This window comes from Sus scrofa, chromosome 2 (assembly GCF_000003025.6).
Source record: "Sus scrofa isolate TJ Tabasco breed Duroc chromosome 2, Sscrofa11.1, whole genome shotgun sequence".
Classification (NCBI taxonomy): domain Eukaryota; kingdom Metazoa; phylum Chordata; class Mammalia; order Artiodactyla; family Suidae; genus Sus; species Sus scrofa.
The window spans coordinates 12717101-12733311 of NC_010444.4; the positions used below are offsets into that span (position 1 = coordinate 12717101).

The following is a 16211-nucleotide window of genomic DNA, read 5'->3' on the forward strand; positions in this document are numbered from 1 at the left end:
TGTGTCTCTTACTCTTCCTTTCATTCCCTCATTCAATTTTTGGTTTTTGATTGTGCCTTATATTTTTATTGTTAGTTTTACAAATTATATTACATTTTGCATTTATATCATTTAAGGTTACTTTATACTTCCACCAGTAAAATACCACTGTCTGCTATAATAGTGCCAGGAGTTATAATAGCCCTCAAATAGTAGTACTATAGTATAAATATTAATGAGTACTTATTGTAAAACTTACATTAAACTGACCAATCAGCATAACCTAATTTATTTCATCAACTGAATTTAAATGGGAAAAAATGTTATTATTCCAACTGTACTGATGAAAAAACTTACAACAGAACCATTGGTTAACTTGAACAGCAATTTTTTTTTTTCTTTTTAGGGCTGCACCTGCGGCATATGGAAGTTCCCTGGATAGGGGTAAATTCGGAGCTGCAGCTGCCGGCCTACACCACAGCCACAGCGATGTGGGATCCAAGCCGCATCTGCAAACTCTACCACAGCTTGTGGTGACAGCTTGTGGCAACACTGGATCCTTAACTCCCTGAGTGAGGACTGGTACTGAACCTGCATCCTCACGGGTACTAGTCTGGCTCATTACCACTGAGACACAATGGGAACCTCCTTGAACAGCATTTTTGAAAGGAACGTTAAGAGTATGTACTTTGATCATTCTCCATGGGTTCTAATATAATGTAAGAGCTGGAAATAAATGAAAGAAAAATAAGTGGTTCGGCAACATACAATATGAAAAGGAAACCAATAAAAATGATACAAAAGAACTTATTTATAAAACAGAAACAAACTCACAGATTTTTGAATCAAACTTTTGGTTACCAAAGGGGAAATTGTTGGGAGGGGGGAGAGGGATAAATTGGAAGGATGGGATTAACACATGTATTCTACTATATATACCATAAAAAACTAACATTGAGTACAGCACAGGAATGTCTACGCAATGTTCTGTGAAATCCTGAATAAGAAAAAAGAATGGATGTATGTATATGTACAGCGGATTCACTTTGCTGTATGCCAGAAACCAATACAACATTGAAAATCAACTATACTCCAATAAAATTAATCTTGGAAATAAAGCATATACTAATAAAATATGTGGGTATTAAAGAACAGAATATTTTTCAACTTACTGTTGTGACTCAGCAGTAATGAACCCAACTAGTATCCATGAGGGTGCAGGTTCATTCCCTGGCCTTGCCCACTGGATTAAGGATCTGGCATTGCTGTGAGCTATGATGTAGGTTGCAGATGTGGCTCAGATCCCACATGGCTGTAGCTGTGGCATATGCTGGCAGCTGTAGTGCTGATTAGACCCCTAGCCAGGGAACTTCCATATGCAGCAGGTGTGGCCCTAAAAAGCCAAAAAACAAACAAACAAACAAAACAAACAAAAAAACCCTTGAAAACGAATCAAAGAAAAATCAAGATAAATCTTAAACTATTGAGCTAAATGAAAGTGAACACACAACTTATTAAAATTTGTGTGTGATTCAGAGAAAACAGGGTTTTAGAAGGAAATTTATAGCACTGAATGTATACACTGAGAAAGAAAGACCTAAAATGCATAATATAAATTTCCATCCTAGGAAATGAGGCAAAGAAGAACAAATTAAATCCAAATTAAGTGGAAAAAAAATTAATAGGAACTAGTGTAGAGATCAATGAAATTGAAAATAAGAAACCAACTGATAGAGCAAATCAATGAAACTAAAAGCTGGCTCTTGGAAAAGACTGATATAACCTCTAACCAGGCTAACTAATTTTAAAAAGACACAAATTATTAATACTGAAATGAAAAAAGAGATATCACGTCTGATTATATGGACATAAAGGAATACTAGAAACAGCTCTGTGTCCACAGATTTGACAACCTAGATTAAATCGACCAATTCCCTGAATGTCACAGTTTACCAAAATCACGCAGGAAGAAATAAACAATCTATTGTAATTAGTAGCCCTATATCTATTAAAGAAATTGAAGTAGCATTTAATAACCTTTTAAAACTGAAAGCATCAGCCCCAGATGTGTTTATTGGTGATTTCTAACAAACATTTAAAGAAGAAATTATATCATTTCTCTGCAATCACTTTCAAAGGTTAGAATCAGAGGTAATACTTCCTAACTCCTTCTATGAGGCCAGCATTACCTAGTACTAAATGGGGTCCTGCTGTACAACACAGGGAGCTGTGTGTGATTGGGTTACTTGGCTGTACAACAGAAATTGAAGAAACAGTGTAAATCAACTATACATTAATAAAAAAAACAAGGACATTGCAGCAAAAGACAACTACAGACCAATATCTCTCATGAACATAGACGCAAAAATCCTCAAAAATATTAACAAACTCAATGTATAAAAAGGACTCTGGGAGTTCCTGTTGTGGCACAGTGGTTAATGAACCCTACTAGGAACCATGAGGTTATGGGTTCAATCCCTGGCCTTGCTCAGTGGGTTAAGGACCCGGCATTGCCATGAGCTGTGGTGTAGGTTGCAGATGCGGTTCGGATCCCGCGTTGCTGTGGCTCTGGCATAGGCTGGTTGCTACAGCTCGGATTTGACCCCTAGCCTGGGAACGTCCATGTGCTACGGGAGCAGCTCAAGAAAAGGCAAAAAGAAAAAAAAAAAAAAAAAAAAAAAGAAGAAGAATTAACAGCAGAAAGTACAGATAGGGTAGTGAGAAAGGGAGACAAGGAAAAGACAATACATGGTTTTATTAGCAAATAGCTTATGTCTGTAAGCAACTGAAGCTCAATTGTATTGCCAATAATGTATAAAACATGACTCAGAGTACTTTTTCTGACATTTTATGATGGCTGCCACCAGATAAATTAAGTGGTCCACACAAAGGCTAAGCTAATTCTTGAAATAAGCTCTCAGTCTAAAAGTTGCAGACTCCTTTTTTTTAAGTAATAAGCACTGATCTATACAGGGATAATGCAGGCCAACAGGATGTTGGGTAGAACACCATCAGCATTGGCTGCAGGAGCCATCTGGAGGAGGAAAGAAGCCCATCCGTGTGCAGATCTGAACGAAACTTTCAAATTGGCTTATCAGAATTAAGGCAGAATCGAACCTCCATCTCTCTGACATGTTTCACTTTTGCCTATTCTTTGTAAACTCAAGAAAAGATGGATATTATTTATCGATTTCTTAAAATTTCTAGTAGCCTAATATTTAATTATAACACTTAAAAGAATGGAAAAGAGGAAAACATAATAAAATGTGGCAGATAGAAAACGAACTTAATTTTTAGATTTATATTTCAAATATCAAAGATCACAATAAATGTAAATTAATTAAACAAAACCACTCGATGTTTTTAAAAGACATCTTCATTTTTAAAACAAGGGAAGAAAAGATGGCAAGACTGCAACTCTATGTTATGTGGTACTCAACGTATTGAATTATTTCCCTGCGTGCAGTTTAATTGTTTATTCCATATCAAGGGGAATGAGGAGAAGTGATTGCCTTCACAGTGGCCCTGTTCCCCTGAGACTTCCATGCCTGTATAGTTTTCTCCTTGTTCATTAGTCTATGAAATCCCATCACAACTCCACTTGATATTATTTTAAGAGGACCAGACTATAAGCAGAGCTTATATGGTCATCATTTACTGAAACGAATGCTTATTCTTTAGTGTATACCAGCTTCTCCCCCAACTGAGGTTTTGCAGCAAGTCTAAAATCCCAGGCAGGAAACATATTCTAAGATAAAAATTAAATTGAAAAAGTCAAACCCTCCTAAGGTCTTTTATACGTTTACTTTCATCTGCTATTCACAGATAACGATTCTTTAAAGAGGTGCAAGAGAAGTTTATTATCTCTATATTGCAAATAAGGAAACTAAGACCAACAGAAGGTAAATATTTTTCTGAGTACACAGAAAAATCTATGGTAGATGCAGCACTTAAAACTCACGTGTCCTAACTCCGTGATAATGAGTTTTTCTCCATCTCTATGTGCTTCAGGGAACTTGAACATTTTAACCGTTATATGAGAGAGATTTCTCCTATGTTATTTATACATTCTTCTAGGGCTGAATTTCTGATTTCAGACCCACTTTTTGGGATTGTCTTTCCCTTCTTTTCAGGATCAAGGTAAGCTTCTATATTCAATATACATTTCTAGTGAAAAATGCAATTGATGAAGAAACTGAAAAAGCTGCATCTTGGTCTTTGACTTCATATCTGGCTGTTTGAACACTTTCTGAAACATGTGCATAACAATAGGATTCAAATGCAAAAATATTTTAGTTAGCAGAGAATAGAGTAATATTTATTAAATTCAATGCTGCTTTCCTTAAGAGCATAGTAAAAGCCTGGTAGATGATAGTCTGAGTAGATTGTAAATTCTTCCTGTTATCCATGTGTTGACTTGCCATTGAAGAGATTAACTAACCAAATGGGGTGCAACAACCTTCTTTTGACTCTAGGAGGGTCATCGTGAAAGTACCAAAGTCTTTACTCCATTTTCCGTATTATTTCCCCACAATCTCACCCTTTCATTACTTGCTCCACTAGAAAATCTTACACTGCAATGGTGATTAAAGGCACAGATATCGGGATCAAGAGGACATGAGTTTGTAAGTTAAATATCCCATACTAAGTGTGGGATTTTAAGAAGGCACATAATCTCTTGAATCCTCCAATTTTTTTTTTTTTAATGTCTTTTTAGGGCTGCACCTGCAGCATATAGAAGTTCCCAGGCTGGGGTTGAATGGGACATAAAGGGGGAAGGAAAGAATCTGAGTGGACAGAATGTGGAAAAAGGCAAATCAAAGATTTTGGAGTTCCCGTTGTGGCAACCGACCAGGAACCATGAGGTTGGGGTTGATCCCTGGCCTCGCTCAGTGGTTTAAGGATCCGGCATTGCCGTGAGCTGTGGTGTAGTTCGCAGACGCGGCTCAGATCTGGTGTTGCTGTGGCTGTGGTGTAGGCCAGTGGCTACCCCTAGCGTGGGAACCTCTCCATATGCCACAGCTGTGGCCCTAAAAAGACAAAAGACAAAAAAAAAAAAAAAAAAAAAAAACCCAACCACATGCTTCTATCATCTGAACTTCCTAAATCAACATTGAGACCATTTATTTATGCTACTGATAATACTACAGTTACTACTCATTAGAATTCTGCTTAAGATCCACATGGTACTGTTTTCATGTATAATTTCTTTTAATTCTTATAATAATCCCTTAAGGTAGGTCTCAATACCACCTTCACTTTCTGGTAGATAAAATGAGAATCAGGGATAAGTTAGGACCAACGTCTCCCAGGTTGTAAATGGTAGGGATGGTATGTCTTACACATAAACACATCTTCTGAGAAAACTTTGTTTTTAATTTTGTCCTTTTAGGGCTTTTATGCACCAGTGGCACGTGGAAGTTCCCAGGATAGGGGTCGAATCAGAGCTGCAGCTGCTGGCCTAAACCACAGCCACAGAAATCCAGGAATTGAGCCACATCTGTGACCTACACTGAAGCTCATGGCAATGCCGGATCCTTAACCCACTGAGCGGTGCCAAGAATCGAACCCATATCCTCATGGATACTAGCTGGGTTCATTACCGCTGAGCCACAAGAGAAACTCCTCAGAGCCGAAGCTCTTATAAACAATGTTAAACCTTCTCTTCAGAATCAGCTCTGTTTTTGTACACACCTCCAACCCTGCACTTAGCCCACTGCATCTACTATGCATTTATTTGTGAATTACTCAACCATCTACTCCATGCACTGTTTACTATACTAGAGACTATGAAATGTAAACTGAACAACATTAAAATCAATTCAAATTTATTAACAGCATTTAAGTAGGTTGGGAACCACTCTGATTGGATCTAAACTTGGCTTTGTTCATTAATACTTGAATAAATTATTCAAATTTATTGAACTTGAATAAACTGAATAAATTATTCAAATGTGAATACATTATTCTACTTGAATAATTTATGTAAACTTGAATAAATTATTCAACCTCTTTATTGCTGAGCTACCAGATACAGAAATGAGAAAAATAGTCAATCTAATAGGATTGATAAGAAAATTAGAAGAATATATGTATATACACATACACACACACACACACACACACACACACACACACACACACATATACATATAAAGTACCTGGCACATAAGCACTATAGAAAGGTAAACTGTTAAAAGTGCCCAGAGATCTGATTTAGGAAATGAATTCATTCCAGACATGTGGATGTGGACAACTCATTAGCCTTTCCTGAAATTCAGTTTATACACATACAAAATCAAGATGTCAGGAAGGTGATCCGTAAAGACCCTTCTTCAAAAGCCTAAGAATTCCCTGGTAACCTAGAAGTTAAAGGATCCTATGTTGTCACCACTTTGGCTTGGGTCATGCTGTGGTGAAGGTTTATCCCTGGTCTGGGAACTTCCGCATGCTGCAGGTGCAACCCTCCCACCCAAAAAGTCTGTTACTGTATAGATTAGTTATGTATAAATTGTGTTGACATGCCCATGGAGATATTGATGAAAAAATCATTGCTCTGGAAAAATAATGCTTGTACTTCTGGGCAACTGTTTTTGTTCGTCGATGTGTTCCTTTTCTTCTCTTTGCTGCAGAGCATCTCATGATTCTCAAATTGCATTCATGGAGAATAATACAGAGGTGACAGCTTTCATCCTGCTTGGACTAACCAGTGCCCAGAGCTGCAGATCCCGCTCTTTACAATGTTCATTCTCGTTTATGGCATCACTCTGATTGGGAACTTGGGATTAATCGTGTTGATCCTGCTGGACCCTCGTCTCCACATTCCTATGTACTTTTTCCTTAGTAACCTGTCTCTGGTGGATTTTTGTTACTCCTCAACCATCACTCCAAAGGTGATGGCTGGGCTCCTCATAGGAGACAGTGTCATCTCCTACAATGCCTGTGCTGCTCAGATGTTCTTTTTTGTAGCCTTTGCCACTGTGGAAAGTTACCTCTTGGCCTCCATGGCTATGACCGATATGCAGCTGTATGCAAACCCCTACATTACACCACTACCATGACAACAAGTGTATGTGCTCACATGGCCATAGGCTGCTATGTGTTTGGCATTCTGACTGCTGCTATTGATGTTGGAGACACATTCTGTCTCTCTTTCTGTAGGTCCAATGTGGTCCATCACTTTTTCTGTGATATTCCAGCAGTCATGACTCTAACTTGCTCGGATAAAGATGTGAATGAGCTGATTCTTCTTTCATTTCAAGCTTTAATATATTTTTTGCCCTTCTTGTGATTTTGATTTCCTACTTGCTCATATTCGTCACTGTTTTGAAGATGCACTCAGGTGAGGGCTACCGGAAGGCTTTATTTACCTGTGCTTCTCACCTTGTTGCAGTTTCCATATTTTATGGGACTGTCATCATCATGTATTTACAGCCAAGCTCCAGCCATTCCATGGACAGAGACAAAATAGTATCTGTGTTCTACACTATGCTCATCCCCATGCTGAATCCTATGGTCTACAGCCTAAGGAACAAAGAGGTAAAGAATGCATTCAGGAAGGTTGTTGAGAAAGCAAAGGATTCTGTAGATTTAATCTTTTAATGGCGTAGAACCCAAGGAAGTTACTTCATCTGTCTTAGATGTACTCTATGCCATAACTCAATGTTCACAGTGATGTAGAGTAGAACAGAAAATTTTGTGAAATATTATTGTTTGCTTTAGTTTTGAAATAGGTCCAAGCATCCAAAATGCAGAAAAGTAGAATTCTTTTTCATAAAATTTGTTTAATGGCATATGTGTAGTTTTTGACACATTTCAACCAGATATAAGTAAATACATCATCTTAATAAATTAATGTTTGCATTGTTACCGAGGATTTTGGTAAGAGAAAGCATGTTCACGTGGCAATTTCCAAAAGATAAAAAGCCGGTTAGACTAAAGGTGGAGAGATACTTAAGACTTTTTTTTTTACCCTAACCTTCTGACTACCAACTCTTATCATTATGTTAAAAATAATGCGCTGATATTATTAGTGCTATTTTCTTTTCTAATTTTTTTTGGATAAATGCTTTGAAGTAGTTAGTTTCACTCTTAATATCATAGCTGAGCTATATCATGTTATTATTATTATTATTATTATTATTGTTATTATTATTATTGCTCTCACACCCATTTACCCCACTTTATTTACACTGATTTCTTGCTATTCCTGGACAATTCCATGCACGCCCCTGTCTCAGGAGCTTTGTACCTGATTCCTCTGTATGGAATACTCCCTAAATCATTTCAGATTGCTGGTTAAATGTTATCTGCTCAGGGAAGTCATACATCCCTTCTCCGAACCACTTTATGAAACAGTCACTCCACTTCCTTTGGGCCGTCTTTCCTCAGCCTGGTTCTTCTTCAGAGTTATCAACACTCTGCTCTTGTATGTATTTTTTCACCTGCACATTGATATACCACTCCCTGCTAACTATAGCTTAATCTGGTTATTTAATTGGAAATGAAACTTTGAATCTTGATTCAAAAATCATTGTGTTGAGCATTAAATGAATCAAGACATTCCAAATTTGTGTTGCTGGCAGTACATTGTAAAACCTCTATAGGAACGCCCATCATAGCTCAGCAGTTAAAATCCACGAGGACTCAGGTTCTACCCCTGGCCTTGCTCAGTGGGTTGAGGTTCCAGCGTTGCCGTGAACTGTGGTGTAGGTCACAGACACAGCTCAGATCCCACATTGCTGTGGTTCTGGTGTAGGGCTGTGGCTACAGCTCCGATTGGACCCCTAGCCTGAGAACCTCCATATGCTGCAGGTGTGGCCCTAAAAAGAAAACAAACAAACAAACAAAAAAACCCCACAATAAAACCTCTATAAACTTCAAGGGGAGCATATGCCCTCACGATCACTTATTAGTGACCCCAACTTTGAAATAAATTGGCGTTGCCTGGCACAACAAATAATTGATGAGCGAAGCAAAAATATCTGGAAAAACAAAAAGCTATCTACAAATGCCACTACTGTTTTGATTCAAAGGGATTTTCCAAATCTCCTTATTTATGCTGTCATTGTTTCTCTTCTTACTGTTTCTGTGGGTTTTGAATGATAATAATATTGATCATGATGATAGATAGATGATAGCTAGCTAGCTAGATAGATGATAGCAAATTTATTAGGCAAATTATCATCTTCCTGGAATTGTGATGTTTGCTTCATGAATAATGTGAGTTAACTCTCACCACAACCCTATGAGGCGTGCTCTTATTATTCTTGCTTTATGGATAGATGAAGCATCTGACACTTACAGTTGAGTAATTGTTCCGTGGTCAGTAAGCAAGTGCTATAGTGGGGCTCCTGCCCTACCCACGGCCTGAGCTCTTCACTGCCATACATATAGTGTCTTGCTCTGATCACTTCCCACTCTGCTAATTAGTTAATATGGAATTTACTGTCACTGAATTTTTCTTTTTCCTTTTATCTGGTAAAGAAAAGATAAAAAGCCTACTTTTTGGAGGGAGTCAACAACATTTATTTTATAGCCTTAATTGCTAGTATTATGTAACATGTCAGTGTGTGTGTTTGTATGTGTGTAGTTGTGTTGAGAAAATGAAGTGGGCAGATTAAAGAGATAGAGGCTTTTGCTCTAAAAACTTCCAATGCTAATGACAAAAATTTTAGAGAAGAGTGGGGTGGACACGTTCCAGAAAAAACATTGAGAAAAAAATGTGCTGGTGGCCAAGAGATTTGGCCTTTACTTGTGTCTGTATAAGTCATTTCAAAACTGTATGATGGGCTGAAGCAACTCCAGAGTGTGTGTCTCAAAGGTCATTTTTTGAATGGTAACTGTTGTGCAATGTTCCCCTGACACATTGTTTCTGCAGTAGGTGATAAGAGGTATTTGTATTGGAGTTCCCGTCGTGGCGCAGTGGTTAACGAATCCGACTAGGAACCATGAGGTTGTGGGTTCGATCCCTGGCCTTGCTCAGTGGGTTAAGGATCGGCATTGCCGTGAGCTGTGGTGTAGGTTGCAGATGTGGCTCAGATCCCGTGTTGCTGTGGCTGTGGTGTAGGCCGGCGGCTACAGCTCCGATTAGACCCCTAGCCTGGGAACCTCCATATACTGCGGGAGTGGCCCTAGAAAAGGCAAAAAGACAAAAAAAAAAAAAAAAAAAAAAAAAAAAGGTATTTGTATTGTAGAAAGATCTCAGAATCTGGCATCAAAGTGTCCAGTTTGTCACTTCTTAAGTTATTATGATTTCAGATTAGTTAGGGCCCGCTTTATCAACTGTGAAATAATACTTACTGAGCATTTAGTCCGTGTCAGGTTTTATATGTATCTCATTTGTTCTCACAACAACTTGGTGCACATGGAGGATGGGAAGGTCCTGGGTGAAGCTCTTTAAGCATAAATTTTTTGTTTGTTTGTTTTTGTCTTTTTGCCTTTTCTAGGGCTGCTCCTGCGGCATATGGAGATTCCCAGGCTGGGGTCTAATCAGAGCCATAGCCACCGGCCTACGCCAGCACCAAAGCCATGCCAGATCCGAGCCGCATCTGCAACCTACACCACAGCTCACGGCAACACCGGATCCTTAACCCACTGAGCGAGGCGAGGGATCGAACCCGCGACCTCATGGTTCCTAGTCGGATTCGTTAACCACTGTGCCATGACGGGAACTCCACTATAAGCATAAATATTAATTCATAAATAGTGTTATGATGGTGATTATCCCAGGCTCCACAGCCCAGTGAGCATCAATGGGTAGAGGGTCCCACAGCTGATCAGTGGGCATCTTCACTTCGCAACTGTCTGGACCAGTCTCTCCTGGGCCAAGATTAGCTGTGGACTAGACATCTCCAGAAGTAAAGCATTCATAGTAATTGTTTAACATAACTCTCAACTAGTGTACACTTAAACACACACTTAAACTAATACTAGGCCCTATGCTAAAAGCTTTGCATGAATCATTTATTTTAGTTCTCCTGATACTTTTTAGTGGAAAGTACTGATTTTTTTCTTTTTTTATATGATTTTTATTTTTTTCCATTATAGCTTGTTTATAGCATTCTGTCAATTTTCCACTATACAGCAAAAGGAAGAAATAAGACCCAACATGATTATGTAACTTGCCCAAGCTCTGCAGCAAGAAAGTGGCAGATCAGGGAGGATCTGATCTCAGGTCACCAATGATTTACTGGCTTTATTTAAAAGAGCCAAAAACTAGAAGCAAGCAAAGAAATCTTTGCCTATCTCCATGATCACCAGTATTTTATCCTCAGTCTTTGAGAATTGTATAGTTTTAGGTTTTACATTTGTGTCTAAGATCTACTTTGAGTTGAGTTTTTTATATGAAACAAGGTATGGGTCAAAGTAGATGCTTTTGCATATGGACATCCAGGAGTTTCAGCACCATTTGTTGAAAACACAGCCTTTTCTCCACTGAGTTGCCTCTGCACCTTTGTGGAGTCCTTAACCCACTGAGCAAGACCAGGGATCAAACCCACATCCTCACGGATACTAGTCAGGTTTCTTAACCCCTGAGCCATGATGGGAACTCCTGTCTTTGTCTATTGAGTCTTAAAAATCAATTAATTTTTTTCTTGGAAGTTTCTGTTTTTATTTCTGAGTGTATTAAGGACATGGACTGTGAATTATTCATCCTTTTAGCCCAGGGCCAGAGCTCAGAGCCTGGTAAATAGAAGGTTCATAAGAGACATTTGTTGACGATGACATGGAAGAATGATTCAAAGAAATATAAATATTTAGATACAGTTTTACATTTTCCTTTTGCGAAAACTTAAAATAATAACAGTCATTTTATTGTTTCTGGTCACAGTTCTAGAAGTTGACTGGACTCAGGTGGTGTTCACTCAGGGATTTGCAGTCAGAGCTGGGGCTGGGATCGGCTGGATTTTCACTCAAACGTTGGGTGTCTGGTTGGGAGACCCGAGGACCTGTTGGCTGGAAGCCCTGGGGCTCCTTGGGCATCTCCCTCTAGTTTGATGTGGCCTCTGCAGCATGGCAGCTCAGAGCAGTGGGACTTACATGCTAACTCAGGGCCCCGGAGGTGCTTGTTCTGAGACAGAGTTAGGGGGGCGCTGTGTGGGCTTTCCTAAGAGCTTTGGGAATCCTGTGGCCGCACTCTGGGATCCTCTGCTAGTCAAAGCCATCCTCAAAATCTTCCAGGTTCAAGGGAGGGACCTAGACTCCATCTCTTGATGAGGAAATGGAAAAGTCCTTCAAGAGCCTGTGGATGGAAAATATTGCTGGGGCCATTTTTGGAAGATATAATCTGCCACGACCACTGTTAATATTTTGTGAACTCTCCTCCCAGGCATCTCTTTCTGCATATTCTGTTTTATATAAGTGAGCTGTACTGAAACCTTCTTTGTTCACATTAGGTCTCTTATTATACTACAGAAAAAGAAACTGCAGTTCGTGACAGGGTTTGCCACACTGTGAGTTAGCTGCAGAGTTGAACCTGATCCCAAGTCTCTTGATCATAAATCTAGGACTCTCTACCACTCCAAGTGGAACAACAAAAGCAGAGGCCTGCGACGTTTCATGTTGGAGCTGGGAGTGGAATAGGGTAGACTTGGGGGTACTTGAGGAAGGCATGACTTTTACGAGGATGGTTTGGTGACCCATATAAAAGCAGATAGATTTTACATTTATAATGAAAAAAAAAACAAGTAAAACATAAAAGTTTAAGAGATACTATAAAGAAAGAGCAGTTGCTGATTATCTATTTCCTCTTAAAAAGGTTGGATTTTGTAAATTTAGGAAAGATAGAAGTCAGCTTAGATTGGGGATAAATAAACCTGCTTGGTCAGGCAGGTAGATTCGTGTTGGAATCCAGGGAACAGTTAACGAAAAAGGAAAAGTTTTTGTTTGTTTGTTTGTTTGTACCTATGATACACTAGGCACTACAGTAGTTGTCTAATATACATGTTTATTTGAGCACAGCTTTGGTATGTTGGGATTATTCTGAGTTTATAAATGAAGATGAGTTTCACTGCTTAAATAATTTCACTTATATCACACAGTTGCATCAAAATTTGCTGAAAAGCCAGGATTTAAAACCGGATCTTTTCCTATACTACAGTGCAATTGTTAGAGAGAAGTTAGATTCAATAACTAACACTAATTTGCTCCAGAGTTGGAAATATTTGAGAAGAAGATATGGACAAGAAAACCCACATTCTTCTGGGTAGCTACAGAGTATTTTTAAGATGGATGTTTGAAAGACATTTCCATCAACCAGTAGGCATCTACACTCACAGAATCCTAGAGCTAGAGTAGAACTCAGGGCCCATGTAGTTCAGTGATTGCTTAGCACATCAGGGTCAACTGAGGGGCATTTTCAGAATACAAGTGCCCAGTTCCTTCACTAGAGTGTGGGTTAGTCAAGAGTTAGGGATGAATCTGGAAGGAAAGCAGTCATAGCCTTCCTTCCAGTTCATAGCCTTTTTTTCAGCATTGGCAGTCTGAGGTTTGACACTCCATCAAATTCTAATTCAGAAATTGTATAGGAGCACATTGGATCAAAGACATGGCAGCCCTGCTGAAATGGCTTTGAAGTGACATGAGCACTTGCATCTGTTTGTTAAAATTGACAAGGGAGAAATCTGTAATTGATGAGTAACCTGTATTTGCTGAGATGCAGCTGCACCAGAAAATGGGTGCTAGTTGAATACCCCTGAGAGGTTATGCAATAAGTAAGGCAAATAGTTTCTCTGAAATTCTGCTCTCTCATGATGGCCCACATCCAGTGTTCACTCTCATGACCAGGCACATCTCAAGTGCAGAGTGACTTGGATATTTAAAAAGCATGCCTAGGAATCATGAAATCTCTACTGTGCTATCACTGTGTGTGTGTGTGTGTGTGTGTGTGTGTGTGCGCGCGCGCGCACACGCGCGTGTGTGTGCATGTGCGTGTGTGTTTCCACTGTATAGCATGAGGACCAAGTTACACATATATGTGTCTTTTCTTAAAGCTTTATTCCTGGTGTATCTTGTGAGTTTAATTGCTAATCTAAATCCAAGACCACTGCAGCTGGTTGAGCAGCAATGGTACTGCTGGGTCTGAGTATGTGAATTTTGAAAAAAATTGCTCCAAGCTATTCTGATGTGTACCATCACTTGGAAACAACTGAGACCAATCATTTTATAGATGAGAAACTGGGTTCGAGAAGGTGAGCTGGCACACCTACATTCTCATAGCTACTCAGACAGGGTCAAGACTATAATTAATGTTTTCTATATATATGCTCTATGGTTTTCCATGGAAATGAACTTCCCCAAATGTATTTTGGACAACACTAACCCTGTGTACCACTCTGTGATGAGCCTAGTTCTGTATGACTGAACAAATTTAGTTTTGAGAATAATGCATGCATGCATATTACCCTTCTGGAGACTTATATTATTGCTAAAGGCTCTGAGTTGTCTATTTAAGACTTTTTACCTCGTTTAGCTCAGTGTTGCCCCAAATTATCTGAACATGGGACTCATTTTTACAACGATTAAGTACCTCTCTGAATAGCTATTTGGACAAGACATCCTTTGAGAAAAGTAAACCTAGAGAAATTGAGATTGAATCATGGAATTAGTGATAATTGTCCTCAAAGCAAACGCTAGACTGTAGGTAGTACATGTACTTGTTATCTTTTAAGGTATAAACAATTTGCACCAAAGTTATTAGTAACATAAATTATAATCTAGATGTGTATTACTGTTGTGAGTTATGACAGGGGTTAACAGTCTTCTTTGAAGACCAGAGGTATGTGGAAAAGCCCCAGGCTTCAGAGGTTGGAATAGGAGGCAGATATCTGAAATTTCATAAAAAGCTGAAACATCACATCTATCCACAAACTCTGTCTGGGCAGAATCATCCACTCTGTTTGGAGATAAAAAGTTAGATGCTCTGGGTGTTGAAAGGAGAACGTTTTTTCCTATAGATGAGTTTTCTCAGGGCACCTTTCATGTCCTTGTTCCTCAGGCTGTAGATGAAGGGGTTCGCCATGGGCGTCACCACAGTGAAGAGTACTGCACCAATCTTATCTCTGTTGTCAGGGTCAGTGGATGAGGGGAAGAAGTAAACCCCTACAATCGTCCCATAGAAGAGCAATACAACTGTCAGGTGAGAGCCACAGGTGGAGAAGGCTTTCCACTTTCCCTCTGTGGATGAGATTCTCAGGACATCCCTGACGATGCAGACATAGGAGAAGAGGATGAGGGCAAAGGGGAAGGTGATGACTGATAAGCCCACGATAAACAACACAAGCTCGTTGATCATTGTGTCTGAGCAGGACAGTTTGAGCAGGGGGGCTAAGTCACAGAAGAAGTGTGGGAGAGTGTTGCTGTCACAGAAGACCAGTCGAAGGAGCAGGAGGGTGTGTGTCAGAGCAATAATATGGCTGAAGACCCACGGGATGACTGTGAGCAGCAAGCAGAGCCTGGGTTCCATAATGGTTGTATAATTCAGAGGGTGGCAGATGGCCACAAAACGGTCATAGGCCATGACCCCCAAGAGGAAATTATCAATGACAACAAAAACAATAGAAAAATACATCTGAGTGATGCAGCTCTCATAGGAGATGGATTGACTCTTGGTCTGAATATTCACCAGCATTTTGGGGACTGAGGTGGAAATGGAGGAAATATCAGCAAAGGACAGGTTGGCAAGGAAGAGGTACATGGGGGTGTGAAGGTAAGAGTCCAAGCCAATGGCCAGAATGATGAGTCCATTCCCAGCCACAGTGACCAGGTACATACCCAGGAAAAGCACAAAGAGGGGCTTCTGATGCTCAGCCTGGTTGGAGAGTCCCAGGAGGAGGAATTCCGAGATGGTGGTTTGGTTTCCTTGATGCATATTTCTGCTGATCTGGAGAAATGAATACCAGGTCTTAACACTACCACTAGAAAACCTAATATGGTACTACTCAACTCTGGCCATTATAGGAGGTGAGCACTCCTTCTAGGCTGAAGAGGAATGAAGGGTGGAAAAGGATTACTTAATAAGGAATTATGTCAGACATGCAGAGACTCAGGAAATGCCTTAGAAGAAAAGACAGAGGCATGATAGATGCTTCTCAATGAACATGTTTTAAACTCTAACATGATTCTTAATGTGATTTTTACAGTTGGTTCCAACTGCAAAAGAAATACCAAAATTGAGGACAATAAATGAGGTATAATCCATTTTCTAAAAATGCCGGGTAGCCATGAAGGAA

At 39.5% G+C, this 16211-nt stretch overlaps 1 protein-coding gene and 1 pseudogene across 1 annotated transcript; one reads left to right on the forward strand and one right to left on the reverse strand.

Moving 5' to 3' along the window:
• On the forward strand, positions 6640 to 7581 carry LOC106509350 (annotated as a pseudogene).
• LOC100511243 (olfactory receptor 1S1-like) lies at positions 14894 to 15883 on the reverse strand. The gene has a single exon (XM_005660902.2). It carries the CDS (start codon positions 15848 to 15850, stop codon positions 14894 to 14896), a length of 957 nt encoding a protein of 318 aa, XP_005660959.1. The 5' UTR covers positions 15851 to 15883.